The following is a 27,116-nucleotide window of genomic DNA, read 5'->3' as shown; positions in this document are numbered from 1 at the left end:
TACCTTTAAATTTACTAGTTATATATTTACAGAGAAAAAGTAATTACTTTTATGATGATCTCATTTACTTTGACTTCTCTGTTTGCGGTGTTGCTATGAATGAGGGAAAGGAACTAAGAAAATTTCACAGCAGGAGCTTGATCACCTCTTGTAACAAGCACTGTGATAAACTGCAAACTGACCAGGTCCCACCACAGGATGTAGATCTGTCAGAGACTGAAATGGTTAATGATTTATGCATTCTAGGAGACTTTTGCAGGCTTTTGACTTGCATGATACCTCTGATGAGCAATCGGGCCCCTCCCTCCCTCCAGTGCTGAAGGTGTGAAGCCCTGAAAAGGCAAGAAGCCGAGCTCGCAGGCTTTTGACTGTTGATACCTCTGATGAGCAATCGGGCCCCTCCCTCCCTCTGCTAATCTGGAAAGGCGGGAACCAGGCCAGACACAAAAAAAAACTCAACACAGACCCAGGAGATGTTGGAGGCTCGAGGCATGGCCCGTGACACTGACCATGGATATAATAACTCATAACTTCTTGGAGTGTGGGGGCCTCCCTCCTTCACCCCCAGCAGATCAAGACCACCCTTCAACTGACAGACATGGAAGCTGCAACTACTAAGTTTCATCGCTGGACCCCGCAGGCGGTGACTATAGACATCTGTCCACTCTCAGCTTTTCTTTCCCTTACTCTCCCTTGCTCTTATCCTACCTTTATCAACCCTATGCATTTTCTCCCCCCCCCCCAAAGGTTATCTCTGTGTCACATTGTTGTATGACAGCACCCAAAATTCTAGTACACCTGTTGATGCAAAATTGTCCCCTATGCATTTTCTCCCCCCCCCCAAAGGTTATCTCTATGCCACCTTGTTATATGACAACACCCAAACTGCTAGCATGCCTGTTGATACAGAATTGTTAAAATAAACTTTGCCAGTATATGTTTTCAGACACCGATTATTCAGTGTCGTTTCACTCTAATCCACCCCAAGGGAATTATTGATAAAAACCTGGGTTACCCCCCTCCCTTTTTCTGGAGCGGGTCGTAACAAGATCCCAGCTGGGATCTCTCCACCTGGCTATACTGCCAGTGACTCTCTGCCTGGATTGAAGCTGTGGGAACTCCAGGGAGCAGGCAGAGGTGCTGTGCTATGCTGAACATCAGTGGCCAGGCTGATGGTGGCAGAGGGTAAAGCTTCCTAATGTACTGGAAAGGCAGGTGGGAAGTGGCTACGGATAGATCTGGGTGGGGTCCCAGGGCAAGGACTAGGTCCACATTCCTATCTCATCACCCTTTCACGGGGGAAGGTGTTTTGGAAAAGGGATGTCACGGACCGGCCGCTGGGTGGGGTGAGTGCGATATAAAACTGTGACTTTTGTAGTGTGTCCCCTCCCCGAAGCTCCTGGGTAAGACACAGCGTGCAGAGAGGGATCTGAGCCTAGGACTTACTCCACGGTGGCATCCTTTGCTTAGAAATGAAGGACTTTATGATCAGCTATTCGATAGGATTGATGCTTGTTTCACACCATTTAAATGGGCTGTCTCCGTTGGTCTGTGCCTCTTACTACCACAAGATGGTATCTTTAGCGATAGTTTCTCCTCACTCGCTCCGTGAAGCCCAGCTTAATATTCTGACTGTGGAGTTTCTGTCTTCACAAGGTCTGCACTTTTATCACCAATAACGCAGTTCAAGGTTTCTGGTGCAGATTGCCTTCTACTGGGTACACTGGACTCGGACAAATGGAGGCAAATGATTAACCTGATACATCACGTGAAGCATTCATACAACTAATATTCATCTCACCTCCTCTCCTGCTAGCATTCTCAGGTGCTTTGCAACCCAAGTCTAGCCCTCTTACAAGGCAAAATTTCACAGTGTAGCTTTAAGAGAATGGCTTGATGCATCTATTTCAAGAAAAGGTCTCAGGTTCATCCTCTAATTATTGCTCCAGTGGGAGTGATGCCATGTGTAGCTGTGACAACAGAACAGTTAGAGCACAGCTGAGATAGCGTCTGGAAGAAGGTCTCAAACTCAGAGTGCCACTGTCTACTTTCTGTTCCTTTCTGAGGACAAAGTGGTTCATACACTGGAAGTCTGCATGGGTCTGTACAAGCAGGTAGGTAGCACAGGATTAAAGAATCCACAAGTTTCTCCCTTCCCTCCTTCCTTCAGCACTCCTGCAGCAAGAGGTGGAATAATCATGGGTGATAGAGTTGAGGTAAAGTGTATGAATCCCGTTCATTATTCACTTTTGAGTGGAAAAATGATCCTGCTCCTATAAGCATCTGTGGAAGAATCCAAAAGTAATTGTGAGACTCAGAGTTATATCACGGAACATTTTACGTGCATGTGTTTTATACTTGGTTATTGTGAGCCATCTCACTAAAAACAGGATGTTGCCAATTGTTTGAACCAGAACAGTCAACAGGATAAATTGCTTGGTATGTCTAGGGAATGAAGACCCATATCTGCTTCAGATTTAACTTTTAAAAAATTTTGCTTTCCAAAGCAAGTTGCCCTTAATTTGTAGCAATGCTCAGGGTGAGCTTAATGCAGCAGTGCCCACTCTTGATCATTTCATGGTACTGGAACTTCTGCCAGATTGGGAGATATGCCAAGTCTTCTTTTCCTTTTATTTTTTAAGTGTGTTTTTCATCATTCTGAAAGAAAAGGAAAGGGCTTGGAAATATTAAACTCTCAGTGACACAAAGGCTCAAGATTTAAAAAAAAAAACAAACATAAATGAGGACATGGAAAAAGATCCTCAAACTTATTATTTAGAAGCAATCTCATAATTCTCACAGCCTGACTCAAGAGTTTTTGAAAAATCTAGGTTGTCAAGCAGGTTAAGTACAGTCTTTTCTAAACAGGAGCCAGTTGAACTCTCACAGAGGTTACCAGATCCTCCAGATCAGGTGTTTCTGCACCCTCCCAGAAAGAAGGCTCTGCACAGTTCATGTCCACATCACAAACTCATCTCCATCCTTTGTGTTGATTTCCTCATCTGTTCAGGGCAGCCTGCCGTGTCCCCTGCACTTGGCTGGCTGTTCTGAGCTTCGCTGATTCCTGAAACAGGGAACTTGACACATCCTGGCAAGTTACACAGAGGTGAGCGAAGGATGATCTGCATTTGTGAGGCAGACTGCAAGTGTCTGACATTTGAACCTAATGTTCAAATGTCACCAATTTGGAAGTCAGTCTGACACTATTATTAAAACCAAATCATGACTTTCAAATTTTGAGCTGACCAGCCTGGATATGCCTTGAATACAGAATACAGCAGGGAACAGAGAGGTGAGAAGGTGGTACCAGCACCAGATCACACCCAGCCACATCAGTACCCTTTTCCAACAGCTCAAGCTGGCAGAGAAATTTCTACAGCAGGGGTAAAATATGGATGTGGGCAGAGCATCTTTCTGATGCAGCTAACAAGCATCTGGCACTGAATATAGCCTGTTCAGAGGGAACATCTCCAGGGCTACGTGCTGTGCTCTGCGAAGGGGTGGGTGTGCTTTCCCCATAGACTTCTATTAAGAAACAGCATGAGCAGGATCTGGAGGAAATTGGAGGCAGCATATTGAAAGGTTTACTTAGGTAACACACTGGAAAAGCAGCATCTGTGTATTATTTCAGCTAATAAAAAATGAATGTAACAATGTGTCCTGGATGTGGCGGTAAATTTTTCACTGTTGTCACTGAATTCATCAAAGTTTGCTTCACAGTAAAGCAATTAATTCCACAATTTGATGGCCGGTGTGTATTGAAAGAATTTGGGGATTATTTTCCTGTGGAAAATTTCCACTTTAGTTGCAAAATATCTAATTAGAACCTGAAAAGCTAACCTTGCTGTGATTCAAGTAGAAATACAGTGTCTGAGCTAGGCATAAGGTTTTAGCAGACAGTAATACTAGTTTGACAGAAACAGTTGCCCAAGAAATACTGATTCCCTGGCTAAAGTGTACAAAATGCATAACCACTGTATCAGTGCAGATCTAAGAGTGCACTTGCAAAGATGCCAGAGAACTGTCAGGGAAATCCCCTAATGTGAACATTAATTAGTATAGAAATAACCCACAGACATAAAGCACTTCAAATAATAATGGGATACCTACCCAAACAAAGGACAAAACGAGAATATAAGTGGGTGCAACAGACAATATCTTCAGAGATTATCTCTCTGAGGGTACTGATGATCTTCACTTATTTTGCTGTGTAAGAATCATTGGACAAAGCACTTTATTTGTGGTCTGCACCACTCTTTTTACTATCATATTCTTAGTTACTTGGTTTTTCTTCAAAAAAAGTCTTGAGATAAAAAGAGATTGGCGTCCTATGAAGCACACTGTGCTTCAACACATAGCAATCTTTCTGATACAGCCACAGCAAATCAATGTTGAAAGATCATTGGATAAACATGTTAGAAAACTTAATAGAAAGTATTTTGATAAATTTCTACTTATCATTACTCAATCAGTGTAGCAAACATGAACAAATTGCTCCCATCTATGAAGATATGAAAAGTTTTGGTGGGTTTTTTTTGACCCACTGGCATTTTACATGTGCCCTGCCTTAGAAACAAATAACAGAACAAAGGAAAGGGATTTTGTAAATTCAGTTTTACATTCAGAGACCCCACAGGTGCTCTAGAATGCAGGACAGGAAAGGACCTCCTACATTCTTGATTCAGGTACGTGAAACTGCAGGCAAGCACACATCATCTTCCCTTTCTTCAGCAGATAAACATGTTTTCTACTTCTAGGACCTCATTGTCAGAAATGATTCAGACATTGCAGGTATCAATTTGTGTGGGTTTTTTTGTGGCAGGTTTGTCCTCCAGGAAAAACAGCTTTTTTTTTCTCTCCCAGGATGATCTATAACTTGATGTTTTGTGGACAGCAGTTATCCCTTCTCTCAACCTTCCATTTTGCCAGGCTAAACTCTTTCACCTCTTCTGATGCCAACTCTCCATTCCTTAGTAAGCCTCAATACTCCTGTCTTACACTTGTTCCACTGAGACAAGCCCTTCTAAATACAGGTGACCAGAACCATACACGGTATCTCAGATATGCTTTCTACAACACTGGCACTTCTTTGCTTTCATCAGAAATACACTTTCAATGCATGGAAGCTTTGCCAATGCCATGAGGCTCTTTGACAGAACTTGTTCTGCACACTGACAGCCTCTATTGATTCAGTAAGTGACTGGACTAATTACTAAGAACAATCCCCCTCCCTGGATGTCAAGGTCTATTAAATACAAAGATAACCACCAATGGCTCGTGAAGCTGCATATCATTCCAAGGTACATTGGTAAAGTATCAATACTTACTTTCTTGCTCTTCTGTACGAATTTGCTCTTGATCAGACTTGAGGTTAGACAGATCTTAGTTTTGACCCAGCACAACCATTTTTTTTAAATCTCATTTGCTTTTTTTCATCCTGCATTGGTGATCTGTGTACTATAACTGACTATACATTCTGTATTTTCTCATCATTACTGATTTCAGACTGACGACATCCCAGATTATACTGAAAAAGTTTGTTCTTAGTCCCTGGAGGAACAAGTTTGCATTTTGACTTTTTGTGTTCTTCTGTTCCAGGCCTCTAGATTATCTGATCCTTCATTCTCTTTATTGACAGTTCTTTCTAACTTTTTCCTACAAACAAATTCTTCTTGCCATTACAGAAGATTTGTTCTAGTACCAGGATTCAGTGACATATTCAGTGACATTCATTAAAACACCTAGAAGTTTCCTTCTCCATCCTATACATCCATTTCTCCTTTATCCAGTTCCTTATCACTGTGCAGCTTTTGTGTTCAACTTTATATTTTTCAGACAAATTAATCAAGGTGCACGATTGCATACATTACCGGAGTTCAGTTACATGAGATGTAACATACATCCTTCGCCTGGAAAATGACAGATCTCATAAAAAGTAGCATCTGATTACCCTGAGAACTTTGGTATTCCAAGTTAATTCTGCATCTTCAGGGACTCTTTAACTCAAAACACATTCTGTGACCTCACAGATGGTTCAAGTTGAGCCAGAAGCTCTGTAAAGGGATTCACAGGAATGCTGGACATGATCCACACAGCAGTCATGGATGGGTCTATCTGTCCACATGGGAAATCTTCCAGCACCTCATCTCCTGGAACCCATGCACAGGCCTCAGCTGCTGTAGCAGACTGCTGGCATCCACTTGTATTCTTTGAGACTTCCTCCACTGATTTCCTTGCTCAAGCAACAGCTTGGATTGGTGAACAGATGGGTGGGCAGGCATACACAGCACCAGCTTGTGGAAGAGACAACTTGAGGACATTCTTCCATTTTGTTGCTGTATCATAATGCAGTTCATACAGGACTTCTGTGTGACCTCATACCAACATATCATGCTATTTTCCCAGTCATCCTTTCTGGTTTATATGGTAACAGATACACATCATACCTGTTGCCTGTGACTACTTGTACAATGGAAACCATGTAAGAAAGCAAACAGTGAAATTATCAGTACACATGGACACACAGTGCTTTTTTCTTCCTCCTCAAATCCTTCCCCAAATTTTTATCTGCAAGTAAGTTTGACCATATGAGTGACCGCTCTTCTCAAACCTTTTCACATGGGAGTTGGCTCAGTCTGAAATATTGTCAAAAAGACTCTTGCTCTTCACATTAAAAAGAAGAACACCATCAACAACCTTCACACATCCTACATGTGAAGCAGCACAGATAGAGTAATGCTTCCTTTCTAAAGCCCACAGAAAGCACTGAGAGAAGCCAACTCCCTGAACTACAAGATGAAGGCTAAAAATAGCCCATTAAAGGATTAATTTCAGGATTTTTAAATATAGCTAATTAATATGCATAGGAAAGGCACATGGTCTCCAGGAAGAAGCACACATAATCAGAGAGTCTGCAAGGGAAGGGAGGGGGGCGGGTGACATGCAGGCAGAGTGCCAAAGGAGAGATAAAAGAGGATATTCCCTATATATATCCCTTGGATAGAGAACATGCAACAAAAAAGTGTGTTTCAGAAGAGGTAGAAGCAGAGGGGTGAAACACTTCACTGTTGAAGAGGCAGAGACAACGCAGTGTGACCACAAAGGACAGGATCCTGTGTGAAGAGCAGTGAGGACAGTCATGGAGTCTTCAGTATCGGCCAAAATGTTACACACAAGGACAGAGAGCCTGATGGTACCAGAGCACAAGGTTTTGTGTGTTAGGGCTCAGTGGTGGAGACACTGTGACGTGAACAGACATAAACATGCTTTGATACACAAAGTGAATTTTAGTGAGGTGGCTTAAGGGCTGAGCACACCATAGAGAGATCAATGGAAGCAAAAGCTGCTGCTTTGGTAGTGACACTGCAGTTGGAAGCAAAGTGCATCATGAACATGCTTGCACGGACAGCTAGGGAGCAACAGCTGAATGCAAAACTGGATCTCAAGATGGATGGCATGGCAGGGTGTGGACCTGGTGTCATGTGTTGCACTGGATTATGGCACTTCGGAAGCAATTTTCTCTTCTGAAGTAATACTGAAGTAGGTCTGCAGCCTGAGGCTAAAGCACCCTCATTGGGTACAGCCTGGGAAAGTTGGGCATTGGATGTAAAGCACTTACACAGGATGCACAGGCTGGCAGTCATGAAAACAAGGTACCACATGAGCAACATGGGTGACATCAGACAGTAAGGATTATCCACAGGTAGTGTGAATTAGAAAGCAAATCTGGTTATTCAGGGGCTGAACTGCAGAACAGAGAACTATAGCAGCAATTGCAGTGAATTTAAAGGTGTAGGGTGATAACAGGCTCACTTGAAACCATTTCCTCATACCAATTTTCCTGTAAATAACATTTAAACAATTACAACTTTTTCCATTTCACAGAGGGCAGAAGAATGGACAGGCTTAAGTGCCCAATTCACTGGCTACTTAGCCTCAAGAAAAGCTGGAGTTTTAATCTGTTATTGTAAGAAAATTCCACTTTCACACAAGTTTGACAAAAGGGGAGAAATCTCATGATTTTCTGGGATTTCGCTTTCACAGTCGCACAGAAACAGCCTCAGACTGCTGTGCATGCAGCTGCATCTTGAGAACAATCTGAGCACTACAGCAACCTGTTAGAAGCAAGCAAGGGGTACAGGGGTTTAACTTTGCAACAAGGGGTCTTGATACATGTTTAAGTTGACAAAGTCCTTAGAAGAGCTGCAGGGGAGAGAAAAGTTGCAGCATCACCAAGCCTATGAAATGGGTCAGCTTCACAGTTCAGTGCGCCAGGATGTTGCTGTTGGAGGCAAAGGACATAAACCACACCTTTTTCACTTAAAGACATTCTTTATTCAATCTTTTTTATATACAATATTATTTTTTTATCTGTAAAAAGTACATATGCAGGATTCCAGGTCAGAGGCAGAAGGTTTCCACATCAGAAGATAGACTTTTAACCTTTTATTATTTTGGAGGAAAAATAATCTGTCAGTTTTAGACAAAGCAAGAATAAAGGCAGAATGCAAATCCAACTTCCACCAAGCAATTAGGATTAAAGGCAACAATTCACTGTAACAAGTCAGGCTGTCTCCTCCAACTTTGGTGGTTCCCAACTCTTCTGGGCAATTACAGAGCAGTTTTTTAGAAGGCGCTGACAGCTGGAGCAGCTCGTGCTTATCATCTCTGCTACAGTCGTACGTAACTTGCAAAAGAGCTTGGGGTTCCTCTTTGTATGGCAACACAAACCCTTGAGTTAGAAGACTGTTTCTCAAAATTCAAGGAGCAAAAGAGGGATGTCTTATTCAGGGTGAACAGATCTCCCAACTACAGTTTGGATCAAGAGCTTGCTTTCACTTTTCTCTGATATCAAGAAGCCTGTTTCTTATTTGTCCCCTTAAAAACATGGACTAGACCTACCAGGCTCAGTTTGCTAAAAGCCTGTTACTGCAGCCCTGAAAATGTAAACTGCCTCACTATTTTCTGTGGATGCCATCTTAGATTGTTGATCCTTTCAATGTTAATGCTATTAACCACCTCTCCATTCAAACTAAGGAGAGTCACATTATGAAGGTTTATAAAGCATTTCCTCAGGGACAGAAGAGGGGATCATAAACAGCCCAACAGGGCTTTGCTTAGAGGATAGACCTTTAACCTTAAAGGATGGTATTACAGGGAGTATGTAATTACTGTCACTTTTTAGAACCCAGGTAACATTCAAATCCTGTAAAATACTGGTGGGTATACATCAGTCATTGGGAGGTAGAAGACAGTGATCCACAAATTTGGAAGATCATCAAAGGTGTGACTGGAACATGGAACTACTTGCTTTTCTTTTTACTCCAGGGTACCTACTATTTTCCATACTTTTCTTACACATTCAGTTTTAAGGACTACATTGTGCAGCAAAATTAACACAGAATATCATTCAAGGGTTTTGTTTTTATTTAGAGGACAAAGCTAAGAAGTTGACTTCTTGACCGCAGGATACACACAGCTCCAGGGTTGTTAATGGAAGCTGCAGAAATCTGGCCTCTTTGAAAAGTCAAGCTGTAATTGTTAGAAAATAATTTACTGCTGGCAGATCCTGGCCAACAGGCAAGTTTGAGGCTTGGATTAGGAAAAGAACCATACATCCTTGTTTTGACTGCATGCAAACAGGAAGTAGACAATTCTGGGATTTCCAGGCTCTTGCCCAAGTCCAGTGTGCCAAAAAATGTACATGGTTTTCTGTTTTTTATTTCATTCTGTAAGGGGAAAGGGTATTGTAGAAATTGGTAAAATGGGACAACTACCTAAAGAAAATGAGGATTGTTTTGTTAGAGAGTACATTGCAAGACTCAGAAACAACTAGGACTAGAAAGTCATTTTGTGCTTAAATTTACACTTTTATCTTCAAGAAAGTAAGTCAGCAGCAACATAATGAAAATGGCAATATTCTGCTGTACCTTATGTACCCAGAGGCAAAACAGTCTGAACTTTGGGTTGCACGCAATACCATTCTGCAGATCAGAACCTACTTTTCTGTAAAGGACTTAGAACAAGGGCACATCACTTCAGTCAGAAGTTTCAATATATGTGGTGCTTGGTTATTATGCACAAATCTCGCTCAGAACCCATTACCTCCAAACTCTGCTTGATCTAGGAAATCTCACGATGAGATTCATGAATGACATAGCAATTAGTCCTTAAAATGCATTATTTTTGATAGACTATGCACATCATTAACTTCTGGAGGGAAAGGATAGTTGATATTTTAAAGAGTGATAAAGTAGAAACTGACTGCTGTTGGGGTAACTGGAAAATAAGAAACAAGTGTCCTTTATTTGGTACCTGCTGCTTATCTACACAAAGAAGAAATAGCAGTACTGTACATCTGCTTTGAGAAAAATGCCATCCCATAACAGGAAATGGCTTAGTCCTCAATTCAAGGATTCCTGTGGCAGTGAGTTGACCCATTGGGATTCATGGAGGAATTAATCTGAAGGGTCGCTCTTTAATTCACAAGAGGGGGATGGAAGAGCAACAATAAGAAGTTTGCTGTTCTGGGGACTCCAGAATTCTGTCCTGGACCTTCCTCTGAACAGACTGGCAGCCATTCTACATCTGCATTTACTAGGATGTGTATGGGGATGGCTTTATGGGTTGCTTTTGGTTTTCTCTTTTTTTTTTTTTTTCAAATAAAACAGAAGAGTCTGCTTTTCCTCTTTCTCCTTTGTACCCGGAGAGACTTAGGAGAACAAGGCAATTGAGTGCAGTTTTTAACAAATAACAGTTCTCATGGGACTGGAAAAACAATTTGAAAACACAACGTATCTGAACTTTGGAAAATGAAAAATGACTAGTTCTTCAGTGAATTACTGAATAATAATTAGAAAAATAAATTAATGTGGGACCAGTAAGAAGAATCCATTTATTAACCTACTTCTAATTTTAAATTAAAAAATACTGGAATCAGTATTATTTACTATATTAATTACTTCATCAGTTCTCAAATTATTTTCAAGATACAGCTGCAATTACTGTAACTAAGTAACCGGTATTAAGATACAAAGGTTGAGATTGGAGCTTGTGGCCAGCTCCATGTCTTCTTCCTCTTAAACTAAAGTAACTGGCTGGAAAAAAGCATCTGATGGCATTTTTATTTAGATCATGTGATGACTTCTATATCTAAGTTAGTGTCATAGACAAATGAGGAATAATTTTAGGGGGGAAACTCTACAGTCAGATATAATATGATAGGGAAAAAGGTTTTTATATATAAAACTTCATATAAAAACATTTTTGAGGGGGCAAAATAGCACGCTCCCCCTTTAGATCTGATGGTGTACTGCTGTAGCTCACTAAAGAGTTGATCTATGTCTGAAAACATCATAAAGATTTTTTAAAGACTCAATCTGTGCATGAATTAGGAGGGCAAGGAGCACCTAAAAGCTGTTCTTCAGCAAAGGGGCCAGTCATCATGGCAAAAAGATCTGAGAGCTATACAGGGGAATAAAAAGAATAATTTGAGCTGCAACAACAGTAGGAAGAGATTGTGAAGGACAAAACTGAAAAGACACAAAAGCTGAAAAGACCTGAAAAAAACAAACTTCTTTTGGCAAATAAGTGAAGACTGAAGCAGACTCCATTTAAGTGATACTGTCCAGCCCAGCCATGGAGTACTTGAAAATAACGCCATGCAGGTAGCAGCACCTCATTCCTCATAAATTAATGAAAGAAGAGACTCTTCAGTTTCTTTTTCCACTCATATGTAAGAGATGTTAAGTTGCTTCCAAAGAAGATCATGTTGCATTTGTACTGGAGCCTCCAGAAGAACAGCAAGTTTTGTAAACTAAATCAAAGGCGACTTCAGGCTTCTGTCATAAACAACCTTCAAAGAAGGTTCTGTGAATAGAATTCAAAGAATGAAATGTAACTTTTAGGAAAAATCTAGATTGTGTAGAATAATATAAAGCAACAAACTCCAGCTGCTTAGCTCAAGGAGAGCTTTTTTTAGTTCCATATGTATCCTTCTATATAAATCACGAGATTGTTTTTTTTAAGTTGTCATCTCTGTTTATTTAGCTAATAGAACCATGACTGAGAATGGTTTTTTTCATGTGAAATGATTTCTGAGGAAGGGAAGCTTAGGCTCCTTCCTACCCCTGCGATATGCTCCAGACTTTGTGACTGTAGCTTGCCAAATGAACTAAGCCCACGCTGCTGACAGTGAACTACAAACCAAATGCTTACTAATTGTTTTTTCTTTTTGGATATAAGCATTATTTTGAAAAGGGAAAATGAGGCAGTACTGTTTATAGTTTAGAGTTTAGCTTTAATAGCTTAGAGGCCCTGAGAATGGCTGCCAGTCTGGACAAACAGATGCTCCTTAGAAAATTCAGACAGGTACAGAAAAAAGTTCAAATCCTGGTGCTGCTGGTGTAGTGATGTCACTTTTCGTTTTTGTTTTGTTCATGCCATCATAAAAAAAAAAAAAAGAAAAAGAAAAAGAAAACCTAGGTATTTGGAACCCACCCGATCTGAAGAGGTGACTGGTGTGTTGTTCCTTGCAACAGTGAAGAGCAGCAGCAAGTTCCTCTCCCCAGATGGGAAAGCCTCTTCTTCCTTAAGCTGCTGCATTAATATTATCAGTAGATTCCATGTCTTGCTAGGGTTCAAAGCATGTGAAGTCCTTGTCCTGCAAAAATCACGCTGACGTGTTTTGGTCATGTATAAAACAGAACTTTTAACTTATCTATATGTTGAAGAGCTTCATTTCTCACGCTGGTACTTGCTTGACTTGGAGGTCTAGTTTTACCAAGCATCTGTCTGTCTCCTCTCCTGCTTAAAGTCTCAAGTGGTCCATGTAAACAAAACAGAGCTGAAAACAGTCTCTCTTCCTCCTCATAGAGCTGTTTTTATCGATATGCAGGATTTCCTGACAGTGTGGTGTTGGCTAAATGTAAAACAGGCAGAGGATGAGCTTCTGTGTTAAAAACCCAGTTGTCTAATGGTAGAAGATCATCGTTGGAGAAAAGAAGATACAAATACCTACAAATCAAGACAGAGAGGAAAAATGGGTATTAAAGCAGAGCAACAGGCAGGCAGGGACAACACAGCAGTGTCAGGCCCCACCATTCAGCAGCTAAAGATATAAACAAATTACTTGCTTTCAACCTTTGTACAGCACCCACATAACCTCTCCTATTATAATGACCTGGAGAGTCATTTTTATTATGATCAAGGCCTTCAATGAAAAGTTGTTATAAAGACAGCATTTTAATCTTTCCAAGAAACTCTTGTTTTTAAGTCTCCTTTCCAAGACTTGCAATGGAAAACAAACATAAAGACGCCAAGCACAAGGATTTGGAGGACAGGGGAGCAGAGAAGTAGTTGTCAAAAACTCTTCTTAACAGAGTAAACCCACTTGGAAATTACTAATCCTCTTTAAGCTAAATCAAAGATTTCACAGTAGCACAAGAAAAGCCACTAAGCCATGGCAGATACTTGACTTGTCATCACTCTTCCGGAAGCTGGTTCAGCTTCTGGTGGGAGGATATGGGACTATATACTGTGCAGAGTGGTTTCATAAATATTGTACATTGTAATGTAATGCAGAGGACATGAAGCATGTAACAAAATTAAGGTTATTGGACATACACGGGAAAAAAGTATTTCTTGTTTCTTTTTTCTTAAGACACACTGTTGAATGTGGCTGTGCTACACACTGTAGGAGGTATTGGTAGTGAAGATTTCTGTCAAGACTTCTTAACTCTACTGCTAAAATTCAAGACATTTCCCTTGTTACAGAAAAACTGACTGTGTGAGTGCAAGCGCAACACCATGGTGTACAGGACCTCTCATCTCCTGCTGCAGCTTGCTTTCCTGTCATCCAGAAAAAGTCTTGCAGCACTTGACAAGGAAGGGGTGTCATTCCCATTAGTGGGTTCTCACATCCAGAATGTGCATACACATTGTTCTGCTGTTACTTCATGCTCTCTCCATCAGACACTGGTAGTGTCTGCTGCCTACAGCCATGTGTCACTGCCTGATCATTTCTCCCACTGCCTTAATTTGCCAGCTCTGTCCACAGCACAACCCAGTCAGTGGAGCACTACTTTTTCCTCCCTTCCTCACCAATTAACTGTTTACGGATAAAAATTTCTTGCTGAGATGATTCCATTTTGTCGTGCATATCTCTTTCTCCACACTTTTCATTTGTCTTTAAAGCATCATGCCTTTCCCTTCCTCAATACTCCTGCCTTGCTCTCTCCTCTGCAGCTCTACAAACTCTCTTTTGCTGCAGCAGCAATGTTTCATCTTACTCAAACTCACTTCCTCATTTGATTCACACTTTTTCTTTGAATAACTGAAGCAACCTATTTCTACATCTTGCTCCTTCCCACTCAATAGGTGGAAGGGAAGGTACTTCTTGTCAGGTACTGCCCAAAACTCTCATAATTTCCTGTGTTATCCTTAATGATTCAAAGTATCTGAGCAGCAATAATGCATGTTTGGGAGAGTTATCAATTTTGAATTTAAGGGGAATGAAGGTGCAGAAGTGATCATTAATAGCAGAAAAGATTACAGCAGGCATTCCATAACACACATTTTATGCCCCTTTTCTAAGGGACATCTTCATTTTACTCGTGGCATCACAGCCATTATGTCTTTATTTTTATTTGAGCTATCTTGACCTTCTGTTCTCTATTTTATCTCAATGTAAAACCAGTTTCTGGTTTGGCTATGCCAGTTGCATCACTGTCAAACATCTAACATCCAGCTTTTCAATAAAACTTTGTTTTGTCCCACAGTCAGGAAATTATCCAAACCAAAAGCCAATAAAAATTTCTGAGTTCTCTCCTAGAACTGCTACCTTCTGCAATGCTTGCACTACAGTATATCCAGTTACTGAGTGACACATCAGTGAATTTTCAGATCTCCTTGTGATTATTTAAGATGCAGACAGGATTCTGGTGATACATCAGAAGTCAGCCTTGTCACCACAGAAGTCCCTTAGGAGCAGATTTCATTCTCTGATTTGGTTTTTATAGGCAGATCAATCATATAACATCAGCTCCTGGGGAGGTATTGTTTCTCTGACTGGACCTGTTTGAAACTGCTGCCTCTCTCTTTGGGAACATAGCTTTTAGTCTCCAGAAAATGAACTTGAAAGATTAAATGAAATAAAATTTAAAAAGTCAACAGAGCAGGTAGTAGTACTTGACTTTCTTTTTATAATGATAACATAGGGAAAAAAAGTACTGTGATTATGTAGAGGAATTTGATAAGAAGCCAGCAGATGGACACTATTCCCTTACAGACAATGAACTTGGAGCCCCTTCTTGTCAGTGAAACACATCGAGGTGCCTGAAATAGGCACCAGTACTGCCACTTGCAGGATCTGCTTTCTCCCCTGCTCCATTTTGTGCTCCCAGTACCACAAATTAATCTTCAGATACATGAGCTACAGCAAAAACTTGTTAAGCCACTGCATTCTTCTAGAACTTAGATGCCAGCTTTTACCGGGAGATGCAGGAGTGAAGAAGACTTACTTCAAGGTTTCAGCAAGGAAAAAGCTCTGCTGTACGTCATCGTATGTAGGAGATGAGGAATAGACATCCTTGACACCAGAAAAGCCACCACTAACTCGGCAATACTTGTCAATTGCCTGCAAAGAGGAAGGGAAAAGACACAGAGAATGTAATTGTAGAACAACATTTGGGAACATTAAAGAATCAGGCTCGTTCAATAAAAGAGGTGGTTCTTTCCATGCTACATTATTCTGCTGTGAATCTCCTTGTCAGAGGATGTTATGGATGTTAACATTTCATGCTGACCAAAAACAGTAAAAAGGGACTGGACACATATAGAAGTAGCATCCCTCCAGGGCTACTAACAACACTGCATTTGGCAAACTGCTGCATGCTAAGAAAATATTCCAGGGAAGAACACTTTCTTTCCTGGGTATTTCCTGTTGGCTGGTATTGATGACACGACAAGGACTTTTGTCCTGAGCTTCTACGGCTCCTCATAGGCAACACCAAGTAGAACATCCATCAGTCAAATCAATGCAATATGTACTACTGTGTGCATAGGAAGATGACAAGCATTCCTGGATTTTGCAGCTGGAAGAGTCTGAAGAGTTATAGGAATTCTGTGACTAGTAGCCAGTCACAGAGACTTACTGAAAGTAGGAATAAAATACTGTTCTCATCTTTAGCAACTGTTGATTTCATCTTGTAAACTCTTCTAGCTGGTACTTTTTCCGCACATTTCCATCTCCTACATATGCTTTTCTCTGTTTCCCCTTTATACAGCTGAAACTCAAGTCAGCTTGTGTGCTGGACTGCGGAAGAGCTCTTTTTCATTAAAGCACGAAGTTTAAAACTGTAAACATTCTATGCAGAAAGGGACCAATGGATCTGCGATTCACAAACCACCCAGCTCCAACACAGTACTGCAAAAAGCACAATGGAAGAGGAGGAGACTGGAAAGAACATGTTAGTAGCTCAGGGCACCTCTCGCCTACGCTTTCATTATTCCACTCGCATGCACGACCTTACAGCACACAAGGATATCAGCCATTAAAACCGGCTCCAAAGAAACGACTCTGAAATGATTCACAGGTTATTTGTGCCTCCCTGCTGCTTTGACTGTGCTTCCTCAGCAGACACCAACTCTTTTAATAGATTCATGCAGGGACAGAAAAGGAACAGGGGTGAAGGAAAATGTTTGGCTTAGGATGTCTGTCATTACCAATGACTGAACGCAGCTACCTGTAGTTCAGTAACCTATGATTCAGCTCGTTAGCCTGCATGAAGTTTCTCTCCACATGGTGCTTTAGGCCCAGGTTTTTGTTAATTCTGATTTTTGCTAGTTCTACTCAACAGAAGCTGAGGGGAGTCAAGGCAGGGGAGGAAATAAGTTTTGAATGATGTGCCTTTTATACAGAGAATACAGATTCAAAGCTACCTCTTCAAGGTCCTTACTATTGCCTGTGCATACTAGAAATACTGGGAAACAGAGAGTAATTTTCCATTGGACAAATGCACAAGGAATGCTAGCAGATGCCATCACTGAAATCAGGATGAAAAGTGAAAAGTTGAGCAAGATACCTAGGTCAGTAAGTCATAGCACATCAGGTACGACGGCTAACCTCCTGCTAGTATACACTCTTATTCTGTGGAAATGTGAGACTGTTCATAAAAAAAAAGAATAATCCAGCCTGGACAAAGTTCTTTCAAGTTCCTAAAGAGCAAGGTTTTTAAAGAAGCAAGAGGAGATGTTACTGGGATGGTCGTGGCTCTAGAGCCTGAGCTTATGCCAAGAAAGATACAGTGTTTCTGGGCAAAATCTAATTGTCACTGTAATTCCTTATCTCAAGCACAGCTTTCTCCAAGCTTGAGCTCTCTTTTGGATGGCAGTGATTGCTTTTTTGTTGGGATCTGAGTCTAAAAGGAGGAAGTGTCTGGATGAATTCTTTACAGATCCAGTTACTGGTGGAGGCTAGAGTTACACTGAGACTATTCACATGCTGGGATTTGGGTTGACCAGGTTTTCTCTACAGTCTGGAGAGAAAGGTGTACATGACACATCTAGTTCAACAGCTCAGCCAACTTCAGAAGAAATAATGCCTGTGCTGTTTATGGAACCATTTGCATGTTCCTCTCCAGAAGTCCTACTAGGCAGGTGTCATATGAATAAACAAGAGCCAAAGCATTTTTCCTTTATAGGCAGGAAAGAAAGTGCCTCCTCTTGCCACTATCCCCTTTTTATAATACTGCAGAACACAACCTTGCCTCTGCTCTGAGGAAGGTCCAATGGTTACAACTCCTGCCAGAATTTTAGCATTCGGAGTCTGATCATGCAGGAGTTTCTCTAGTCAACCATTCAGCAACCCTGATGCTGTGTGTCACAGCTTGGAGAGGTGAAACTTGCTAGTGACTATGGCAAACGGAAAACAAGGAATAAATGGTACCACTGTTAGGACACCGTCTCCTTCCTCCTAAAGAATTAAATCCCCATGTCAGTGTAAGAGACAAATCTTGTTTATTTTGGAGAGTGTACATAATGCATAGCACTGAGATCCTGCTCTGTGCTGTAGAGGCCTCATGCTTGGGTAACTACGTGCAACGCTGGTGAAGCTAGCAGACCTACAAGCCTGGAGAAAGAAAAAATGTGATCTATATTAACTTTTTTTTTTCCTTATGATGACCAAGTAGCCTTGTACCTTCAGAAATTTCTCTTTGGGAAGGCAGATTCTGGCTTAACTTGTGTTCAGAATGGGCAAAGGATTTACCCTTGTTGATCAGAGTTCTAGGCAGTACAGGTCATAATGAACTGCAGAGGAAAAAAGGCTCTGAAAGACTGCTATACAGCTATTCATCCAAATGTAAAATTTTAAAATATAAACAAATAAATTGTCCTTGATTCAGACATGTACAGAACTTCAGGACACTAGCTGAAAAACTTGGTGCCGTAGACAAGCTGCTTAAATGCCACTTGAAATTTGCAGTGTACTGCTCTCACACAGACCTCAGAGTACTCAGTGTAGCAGCATGTGATTTGCCTCTCGGATATACTTTCACTCAAGAGCTGAAGCTCAGTCTGCCTGACGAAACAATGTTAAATTTACTGCACCCCAGAATACAGAGAAGCCTTAGATGACTGGAAGGGTATTAAGGTAATGCTACTATTACGAGGCCTTGGCAGACAATAATTTTACGATGGCGTACCTGATGTTAGTTCCAATCAATTACAGAAACACATTTAAATATATAGAAGAATTAGAGGATAATTGACAACCTGGTTTTATAGAAAACTATTTTGCTCACAAGCTTGATTTAATTTGTTGAGAACTACAAATTTGACAAATAAAGGTAACTGCAGAGCTGTAATAAACTTAAATGCTTCTAAGGCAATTGACATGGTACTTTAAGATATTATCAGAAGACACTACAGCATATCAATATAATTCAATTTAAAGCTGACTGACAGTGCTCTAAGAACAAACTGTTAATGCAAAATCATCATGAAATAGAGCTGCTTTTCACAGAGATCCACAAGGAGTGGTCTGAAGTTTTATCAATCACTGCAACACTGCTGCTGGCAAAAATGACATAGGTAAATAACAGCAGACAGTGTAATCTGGAGGTAACTGGGTGCCAAAGAAAATGAGTTTCATATAGTCCTAAATCTAGTCATAAAGGCTGTGTAAGTGCAGAACCAGGCTAGCCTGGCAGGTAGAGACACTTCAAAGACTTTCATGGCCACATAAGACCATTTAGTCTGAGTTCCTCCTAGCTTATTGTGGCAGATGCACACACGGGGATGGTAGAAAGTAGCAGGGATGTAGTTTTATTTTTGCACAGGGCTGTGGATGAAGTCAAAACTGGAATATGCAATTCTAGAATTCATTTTTAGAAAAGGATGATGCACTAATGTAGGTGCAGGCATTTGGAGAAAATACTTTACAGTGAGAGACAATACAATTTGTTTAGCATCTTAAGTAGAGTCAGTAGTAAGCTTATTACAATCTATGAAAACTCTTTGGAAAGAAAACATGAGGGAAATAAAAGACATTTTAATATGGAATAGGAAGTCATAGGAAAATCCAGTGATTGAGAGCTGAAACCAAGCAAAATCAAATGGGAAATAAAGCGTGGGGTTTTTTTCACAGCAGAAGTAATTAAATAATGGAACAAACTACCAAAAGAAGTGGATTTTGTAGTTTCATCTATTCAGATTAGAACAGAAGAATATGCAACAGTGTACTCTTGACAAATAACATGTATCTCAGGTCAAGAATGACACAAACTGAAATTTCAGTGCCTGAAATGTACAGGGAGGTCAGAGCTGACCTCAGTTCCTTGGAAATAAAATTTGAAGGTCCTCTAGATTGGACCCCAGCTCCCTCAGTTTCTCTGAGGGTGTTGCATGTGTGACTTTTCTTGACTATGCTAACAACATGCCCATAAAAACTGTGCCAGTTTCTTCACCAGCTGTGGTACTCACAGCTTCTAACCCATGACACTGTGAAACCATGTTTCTTTTGCCTCCAACCTACGTGTGGCTCTTTTCTGTCTACTGTACCTCACCAGGTAGAATCAGAATGGCTTGGGTTGGAAGGACCTTAAAGATCATTTAGTTCCAACCCCTCTGCCATGGGCAGGGATGCCACTCACCAGATCAGGTTGCTTGGAGCCCCATCCAACTCGGTCTTGAACATTTCCAGGGACAGGACTTCCAAAACCTCTCTGGGCAAACTGTTCTACTGCTTCATCACCCCCAATAGAGAATTTCTTCCTCACATCTAATCTGAATCTGTCTTCTTTCAGTTTAAAACCATTGCACCTTGTCCTGTCACTATTCCTCATATAAGAACTCCATCTCTCTCATTTTTATGAGCCCCCTTCAGGTACTGGAAGACTGCAATGAGTTCTCCTCAAAGCCTGCTCTTCTCCACGTTAAACAACTCCAGCTCTCTCAGCCTGTCTTCGTAGAAGAGATGCTCCCGCCCTCTGATCATCTTCATGGCCCTCCCCTGAACCTGCTCTACGAGGCCCACATCCTTCTTCTGCTGTAGGTATTTTCATTCCATTTTACCATCAATCCTCAATTGCCCTGAAATTAGCCCAAGCTTGAGGTCTTGACCATTATTCTCACTGCTAGTAGAAACTCTGAACCTCTGCAGCCTTTGTGGTACAATCCTACTTAGTCAGATACAGAAGTCCACAAAAAATATTTGAACCTTTCGTTCACACAGCTTAGATTAGTAATTGGCTTTACATGCCTATTGTGAAGTGGTGGCTCTTATTGCTTTCAAATAATCAACCTAAAAAGGATTTTAGTAATTTTCTGTATTTACCCTAAATATCATGCATGCATATTTCTGTAATACTTCAGCCAGCCCCCCAGCACACCATCATCCAATTTGGCTGGCCCAATACAATTGAGATGAACGTTGTCTCTAGTGCTAAGTATAGTATCAAGGAGAATTAGCCTTTTATTATTAGGAAAGAGAGATCCTGTCACAGGGATTTATGATCACTGAGGGAATGTGAGATTGAACTTCCTGTTTTCCCCACCCCAGAGACACTGGATTTGAAGAGATGTGACAAAACAGACCTTGGACAAAGCACAGCATCTGCACTAAAGTGCCCAAGTTTTGTCCAAAAATCTAGATAACAAAGACAAAAAGAAGCTGTGAATGGTGGAATAGATAAAGTACAGTACAATGATCTGCACACACACAGAGTCCAGCTCCCTGTGCAGATTCTTATTATAAAAGGCAGAGAGATCTGGGCTGGGACTGCTAAAAAACTTTAGAAATGCAGTTTATTTAAAAGCCAGGTGATTCTGCAAAGTATCCTGGAACATCTCTGAAGAATTCTTAAAATGACAGAGGCAGACATCCACTAAATCGGTGAACTAACCCAAATCCATTCTGGCAGGGATGTAATCATCCATTCGAAGAAGCAAACGAGGGAGACCACAAGAACTCAGCCATCAAACACCAAGTTACACCATGTTCAGTATAGAAAAATAAAGCTATTTAGAACTCAGAAACAAAACTCCATTTCCTAAAAAGTTCAAAAGAACCACTAGATTTCTGATGAAGAAACTGTCATTCACCACGAGAAGTCTGTAATACCGATTGCCAAGTATGCTTCAGAGGTTGAAAGGCAAAAGGAAAGCAAATTCAGACAGTGTTGTAGAAGAGCAGTAAGCCAACTGCTCTGTGTGTCACACCAGATTCTTCTCTATTTATAAGTGGAGAAATAAACACAGCCAGATCTGTGTAGGGTACAGAAGAAGGAAAAGTAGTGAGTAGGTGTGAGGAATAAACACAAGAAATTATTTTCTATGCGCAGTAAACAGAAAACCCTGAGGAAGAAAAAGCTTCAAGCTTCTGTGTCAGTATGAGGGTGGGGTAAGAAAATCGGTAATTGTGGGAAGGAGGGGTTTGCAAAACTATTTATGAAGAGGTCAAAAATATTTTATGGCTATGTTGGATAAAGAAATCTTTTATTAAGGAAACAAGCAAAAGAAGGTATTCTGTAAGGACAGAGGCAATTAGCACACAGGCTGCTTGATTTACAGAACTTTGATGTAGGTTGACAGAAGGATAAAATAAAATCCTACCCCTAACACAGAGAAAATTGGAGGCAGAAGGGAGGAAGGGAGTGTTTGTTTTGAAAGCGTTAACGGGACCAAGATATGAAAGCAAATGGAGAAAACTGAACAAAACACAATTAAAAGATATGCTTTGCAGTGTGCTTAAGAGACTAATACTGTACTGAAAACCTTTATATTTGTAAATTCTTTAACCTAGTACAAAGCACCCAACCTCAGCTTAGATCATCCAGCCATAGTTTCTGGTAGGATCTGGTGTTTGATGTTTTGGAGACAGCAGCAATGCATTCTGGAATACAAGTGTGACAAATGTGGAACCTCTCTCCAGAATAACATAATGCTGGTTGTAACAAAACAGACTGCAATGCAAAACCTCACTAAGACTATGACACAACCATAATATACCTGGACTCTTAAAATACTTGGACTCTTCTACATGGTTGCAACTGTGCTGAGGGACAGACAATAATGAACTTGGCTAAATATTCTGAACCTGCCTTAACTATCTTCCACTTGATGAATACAGGCATCTCAACAGATCTCTTTATCCAAGTACTTCGTCTCAGTCTCTTGCATCTGGAGCGAAACTGGTTTTCACCTGCAAAATAAAGCTTATCCAGCCCCCTTTGTCTCTTCCTTTGCTCTTTCCTCATCTCGTTTGGCTGTAGTCAAAATATTTCATTACTGTCTTGTTATCTTTAATGTTTATTCTCATCTCTGAAATTGGCTTTGAGCTGTTTCCAAAGACTGCTGGTAGCAGGGAAGCAGAGGAGCTCTTGGGGGCTGTGGACTACTGATAACAGTAGGAGTCATGACCAGTGGATTCTATTTCCATGCTTAAAACTCATGAGCTGTATAATGCTGAATGCATCTCTCAACTGTGCATCTGATTCAGCAGCTGTGAAACAGCAGTAACTGTGTGCAGCCCCTTAGTTTACAAGAAATCACGACAATCAATTTGAAGTGTTTCAGCACCACAAGAATAAAGTGGCTACAAAGGAAAAATACACAAAATTAAATTAGAGATAATTAATACAGTTACCTGTGTTGCCTCCCAGCCCCACTGCCTGTACTTGGGATCATGGGTGAATCTCCACATATACCAGTAGGTCTCAATCACTTCTGGCCTTAGGATATAATACTTCTCATTCTGCCGCACTGCCACTGCCTCTACACCACCATCAAATTTGAATGCTTCTGGGCCCAGCTTTAATGCTGCAGAGGAAAGAGAAAAAAAAGTAAAGAAGAGTAAGAAAAATTTATTCCATACCAATCTTTGCAGGAAGGATGGGTAGGAGACTGCTATATCCCAAGCTTGTGAGAAAAACAGAAACTAGCTTGTCTTTAAGCAGTCTCATAAATATTTCCTATTGTTGAGGCCTATAATTTTTCTTATGAATAATTTATCCAATTCCTGTGAGAAAACTACCTATTTTGACAAGACTACAGTAATCCTCTTCAAAAATAATGAAATGCTAAGAATATAAACACACTAACACATTCGATTACAGGATAAAATTCAAGTGACCGACACCAGTTCTTTACAAGCAAAAGGGGAAAAAAAAAAAAGGGTCAACAGAGGTTTTGATGTCCTTTGATCCCATCTAGCACAGCAGGAAAAGATCTTGGAACTAAACCAGGTAGCACCATCCCAAATAATCTGTATCTTTACCTAAGCTGTTGGTTTAAGGAAGTGCTGCAAGGCCACTGTAACTGATATGCTTCATGCTGTGATTCTCAAGTTTAGAGTTTACAACTGGGCAATGAAGTCTTAACTACACCTGAAAATAAATCTCCAAACTAAGAGATTCACTATTTCAGCCCTTAAAGGAAGTTGTAAAGGTCTTGTGCCAGCATCTGGAAGACTATTCATATAAAAACGAGGTACCTAGAGAAAAACTGACTATAATATGAAGTTGCAATCATATATATATTTTATTATACAGCTACACATTATTCCTCAAATCCAACATTAATAATGCACTTTTATCTATAGCTGCACCTCACCTTTTGTTTTGGCAGAGAATTTTTAAGGCACTGAACTTTGAAGCTGCACTGCAGCTAATTAACCGTGTAATTCCTATGGGCTAGAGGTTCAAATTAGCCATTGTCTCATGGGCCTGAAAGGGGAACCTCAGAATACTACAACGAAAAATGTGAGCAACTCCCAGTGCATGCCCCAGCAGTAAATCTCCAAAAACAGTCCCTTAATCTTCTTGTTTCAAGGGAGTATGGTGCTGGATGCCAAAAGAAAAAAGCACCATGTATTTTCAGCCACATACACTCCATCAAGAAACGTTTATGGTACTTCTTTCAAAACGGACCACTTTATCAGTTTCAGTACAAAAATTACACAAATTTCACTGCAAAATGATAGGTTAGATACAGAGTTCTACCTATCCAGAATTAAGAATATAAGAATGGTCATACCAGACCAGATGGAGTTCTTTCTGTTTCAGAATTATGTTCCCAACAATGCCCACAATCATAGATGGGGAAGTGGAAGAACAGGGGCAGCATATGAGATACCTTTTTCTAGCTTTCCTACCAGTCTCTAAGTTTTTGAGCTCGAGGCTTCTCCCAAACTAGACATACTTTTTTTATGTGGTCAGTAATTCTTAATAGATTTATTTCTCAAGTACTTATCTGATGTGCCCTTAAACCTGTGTAAGCCTTAAGCATACAATACAACCTCTGCTAAGGTTGACTCCGCATCGCTGATACCTGTTTAATGCAGACCCTGACTGATTTTGCAAATCTGCTGTACCCTACCTAGAATGTCCCTTTTCCACATTGAATAATACTATCCAATTCTGCTGTAACTTGAATGGAAACTGTTCCAACCTTTAGTTTTTCTTCCTGCCTTTCTCCACAACTCTTCCAATTCTATTATATCCTTTGTAAAATGAGAGGACCAGCCTGAATATAGCAAAAAAAGTGCAGCCAAGATGAATACAGTGACATAATGACATCTTCTATTTTGTTCTTTCTCATTTTGTTTTTCCTGAGTCCTACTGAGCTGACATTTTCATAATCTCAAGAGCAATTTCCCAAATTATAATGGTCAGTTAACAGCTCATCATTTAATATGTGAGGTTAGGAATAATTTTTTCATAGGTTCTTCACTTTATATTTAACTACACTAAATTTAATTTAGTAATTTATTATGCAATTATTCAACCTCAAAAGGTCCTTGTGTAGTGCTTTCTTTGTTATTACCGGCACACGTACCTCACTGTTCATGGCCTTTTCTGATAATTTATATATGTATATCTATTTTATTTATATACATATTAAAATGTAAATATACTATACATTTACACACAGGTGTATTAATATACTGTATTTTTATAAACATCTAACACATAATGTATATAAATACACTATACATTTTACACATCTATACACATATGTGTATAAACATGTATCAAATATATCAAAGTACCACTGGTTAACCACCATTTATCCATTGCAAGAGCAGACTATTTACCTCTACCCTGTTTGTTATACTATACCCATTTTTTTCCCTCCATGCAGGTACTTTCTGCTTATGCAGCAGCTGCTTAACGTCCCTAACAGGCCTTAGTAAAATACTTCTGAAAAAGCCTTTTGGAAATGAGGTAAACATGACAACTACTTTACTCTAATCCGCCAAAGCAGCTGGATTTCAGGCAGTTCTGGTGACGCATCATCTACAGAAACTGTGATGCCTTCTCTTGCTTGTAGCCTGTTTGTGCATTAAATCTTTAATTATTTACTCATACCTATGTCTAATGCTATTGGGTACTATCTTTGTACTTTTCTCCAGGTGTTTATTTCACCAAACTCTTTTATGAAGCTTTCCAAAGGCGCTATATGCCTTTGCTAATCTGTTGTCTATCTCTCCATCAATCTTACCATCCAAGGAGATGAGACTACATAGGTAACTGAACATGATCACCAGTATTTACTGCAGTTTATTATAAGCATCCTAGGAAGACACAAGAAAGGACAGCTCTAGTTGGTTTCTCTAAAGAAAAGAGCTGCCTATCCCCAGCACAATCTCAGCACCTTTCTGTCTCTTCTGGGGATGCCAAATTGGGCAAGAGTTCTCCCAAGTCCATAGGAAAAACAGATCGACTCTCCCCTTTGCTGGCTGAAACATAAACCTATCAGCTGAACCAGGATGACTGTCTTCCCTCTGAAAGAGGTTTTTTTCTGCAATCATCTAGTTCTGTCATTAAAGTGTACAATTAAGTCTCAAATCCTGCTGTTAAAGCATAATGAAGAAGTTGACATTTTGCACATGTAAGTTCTTTATTTTCTTTGAAAAATCAGTCCAGAAAATAAAAACCAAAACACCCAAACAAAAACAATCCACATTCCTGGGACTGCATGACTGAACAAAAGAAAATGAGGGCATTGCAAATTTATAGCTGTCTGTATAACTTTCAGTCTTGCTTGCATGTGTGTTCCTATACGGTCATTAAATATGTAATCAAAACTTTTATCTCCCCCGTCTTTTGACTTATTTAGGGTACAGAATAAGCCTCTGAAGGAATAAAATTAGGTCTGCTCAAACAACTGTAAATTTAGCATTGCTTATTTTTAAATGTCGAATTAAACATTTAAATGCATTTTTTCAGAATGCAACAATAGCTACTACGTCCTTCCTTTGTTCTTAACCATCCTCATATTTCTTTTTAATGCTGTTGCTACCCAAATAAAATTATCGCTTGTGTGACTGAATTATTTAAAAAGACAGGCAACTATACAATGATACTATGGAATCCTCTGAATAAATACATGAATTCTTATCTTAAAATTGCTTGAGTTTTAGTTACCATTCCTTCTACTGCGAAGTTATTTCAGAAGCTCACTTCTCTGATGGTTACACACAGCCATTTCCAATTTCCAAACTACATTTATTCATGGTGAGCTTAAAAATCTTGCTCTTGTTACAACTGTGATCTTTTATATCTTAAAAAATAACTATTTCTTTTCAGTGTTTACCCTTGAGATGACAATAAACTTTG

The 27,116-nt window shown here is 40.1% G+C and overlaps 1 protein-coding gene and 1 long non-coding RNA gene across 2 annotated transcripts in view; one reads left to right on the top strand and one right to left on the bottom strand.

Moving 5' to 3' along the window:
* Positions 1–1,844: 1,844 nt before the first annotated feature.
* On the top strand, positions 1,845–25,706 carry LOC116782604. Its single transcript, XR_004355269.1, has 3 exons — positions 1,845–2,114; positions 3,011–3,106; positions 25,639–25,706. It is a non-coding gene; the product is annotated as an uncharacterized LOC116782604 (long non-coding RNA).
* Positions 10,640–27,116, bottom strand: part of MAN1A2 (mannosidase alpha class 1A member 2) — a 131,996-nt gene continuing 115,519 nt past the window's right edge. The window contains exons 11-13 of the mRNA XM_032679406.1: positions 23,144–23,316; positions 15,519–15,634; positions 10,640–13,014 (exon numbers count right to left, since the gene is read on the bottom strand). Of these exons, the coding sequence (XP_032535297.1) occupies positions 12,882–13,014; positions 15,519–15,634; positions 23,144–23,316 (422 nt within the window). The 3' untranslated portion in view covers positions 10,640–12,881. The remainder of the gene's footprint in view (positions 13,015–15,518; positions 15,635–23,143; positions 23,317–27,116) is intronic.

Source organism: Chiroxiphia lanceolata, chromosome 2 (assembly GCF_009829145.1).
Source record: "Chiroxiphia lanceolata isolate bChiLan1 chromosome 2, bChiLan1.pri, whole genome shotgun sequence".
Lineage (NCBI taxonomy): Eukaryota > Metazoa > Chordata > Aves > Passeriformes > Pipridae > Chiroxiphia > Chiroxiphia lanceolata.
Note: the sequence above shows the minus strand (reverse complement) of the source record. Positions and strands in the feature narration are given on the sequence as shown.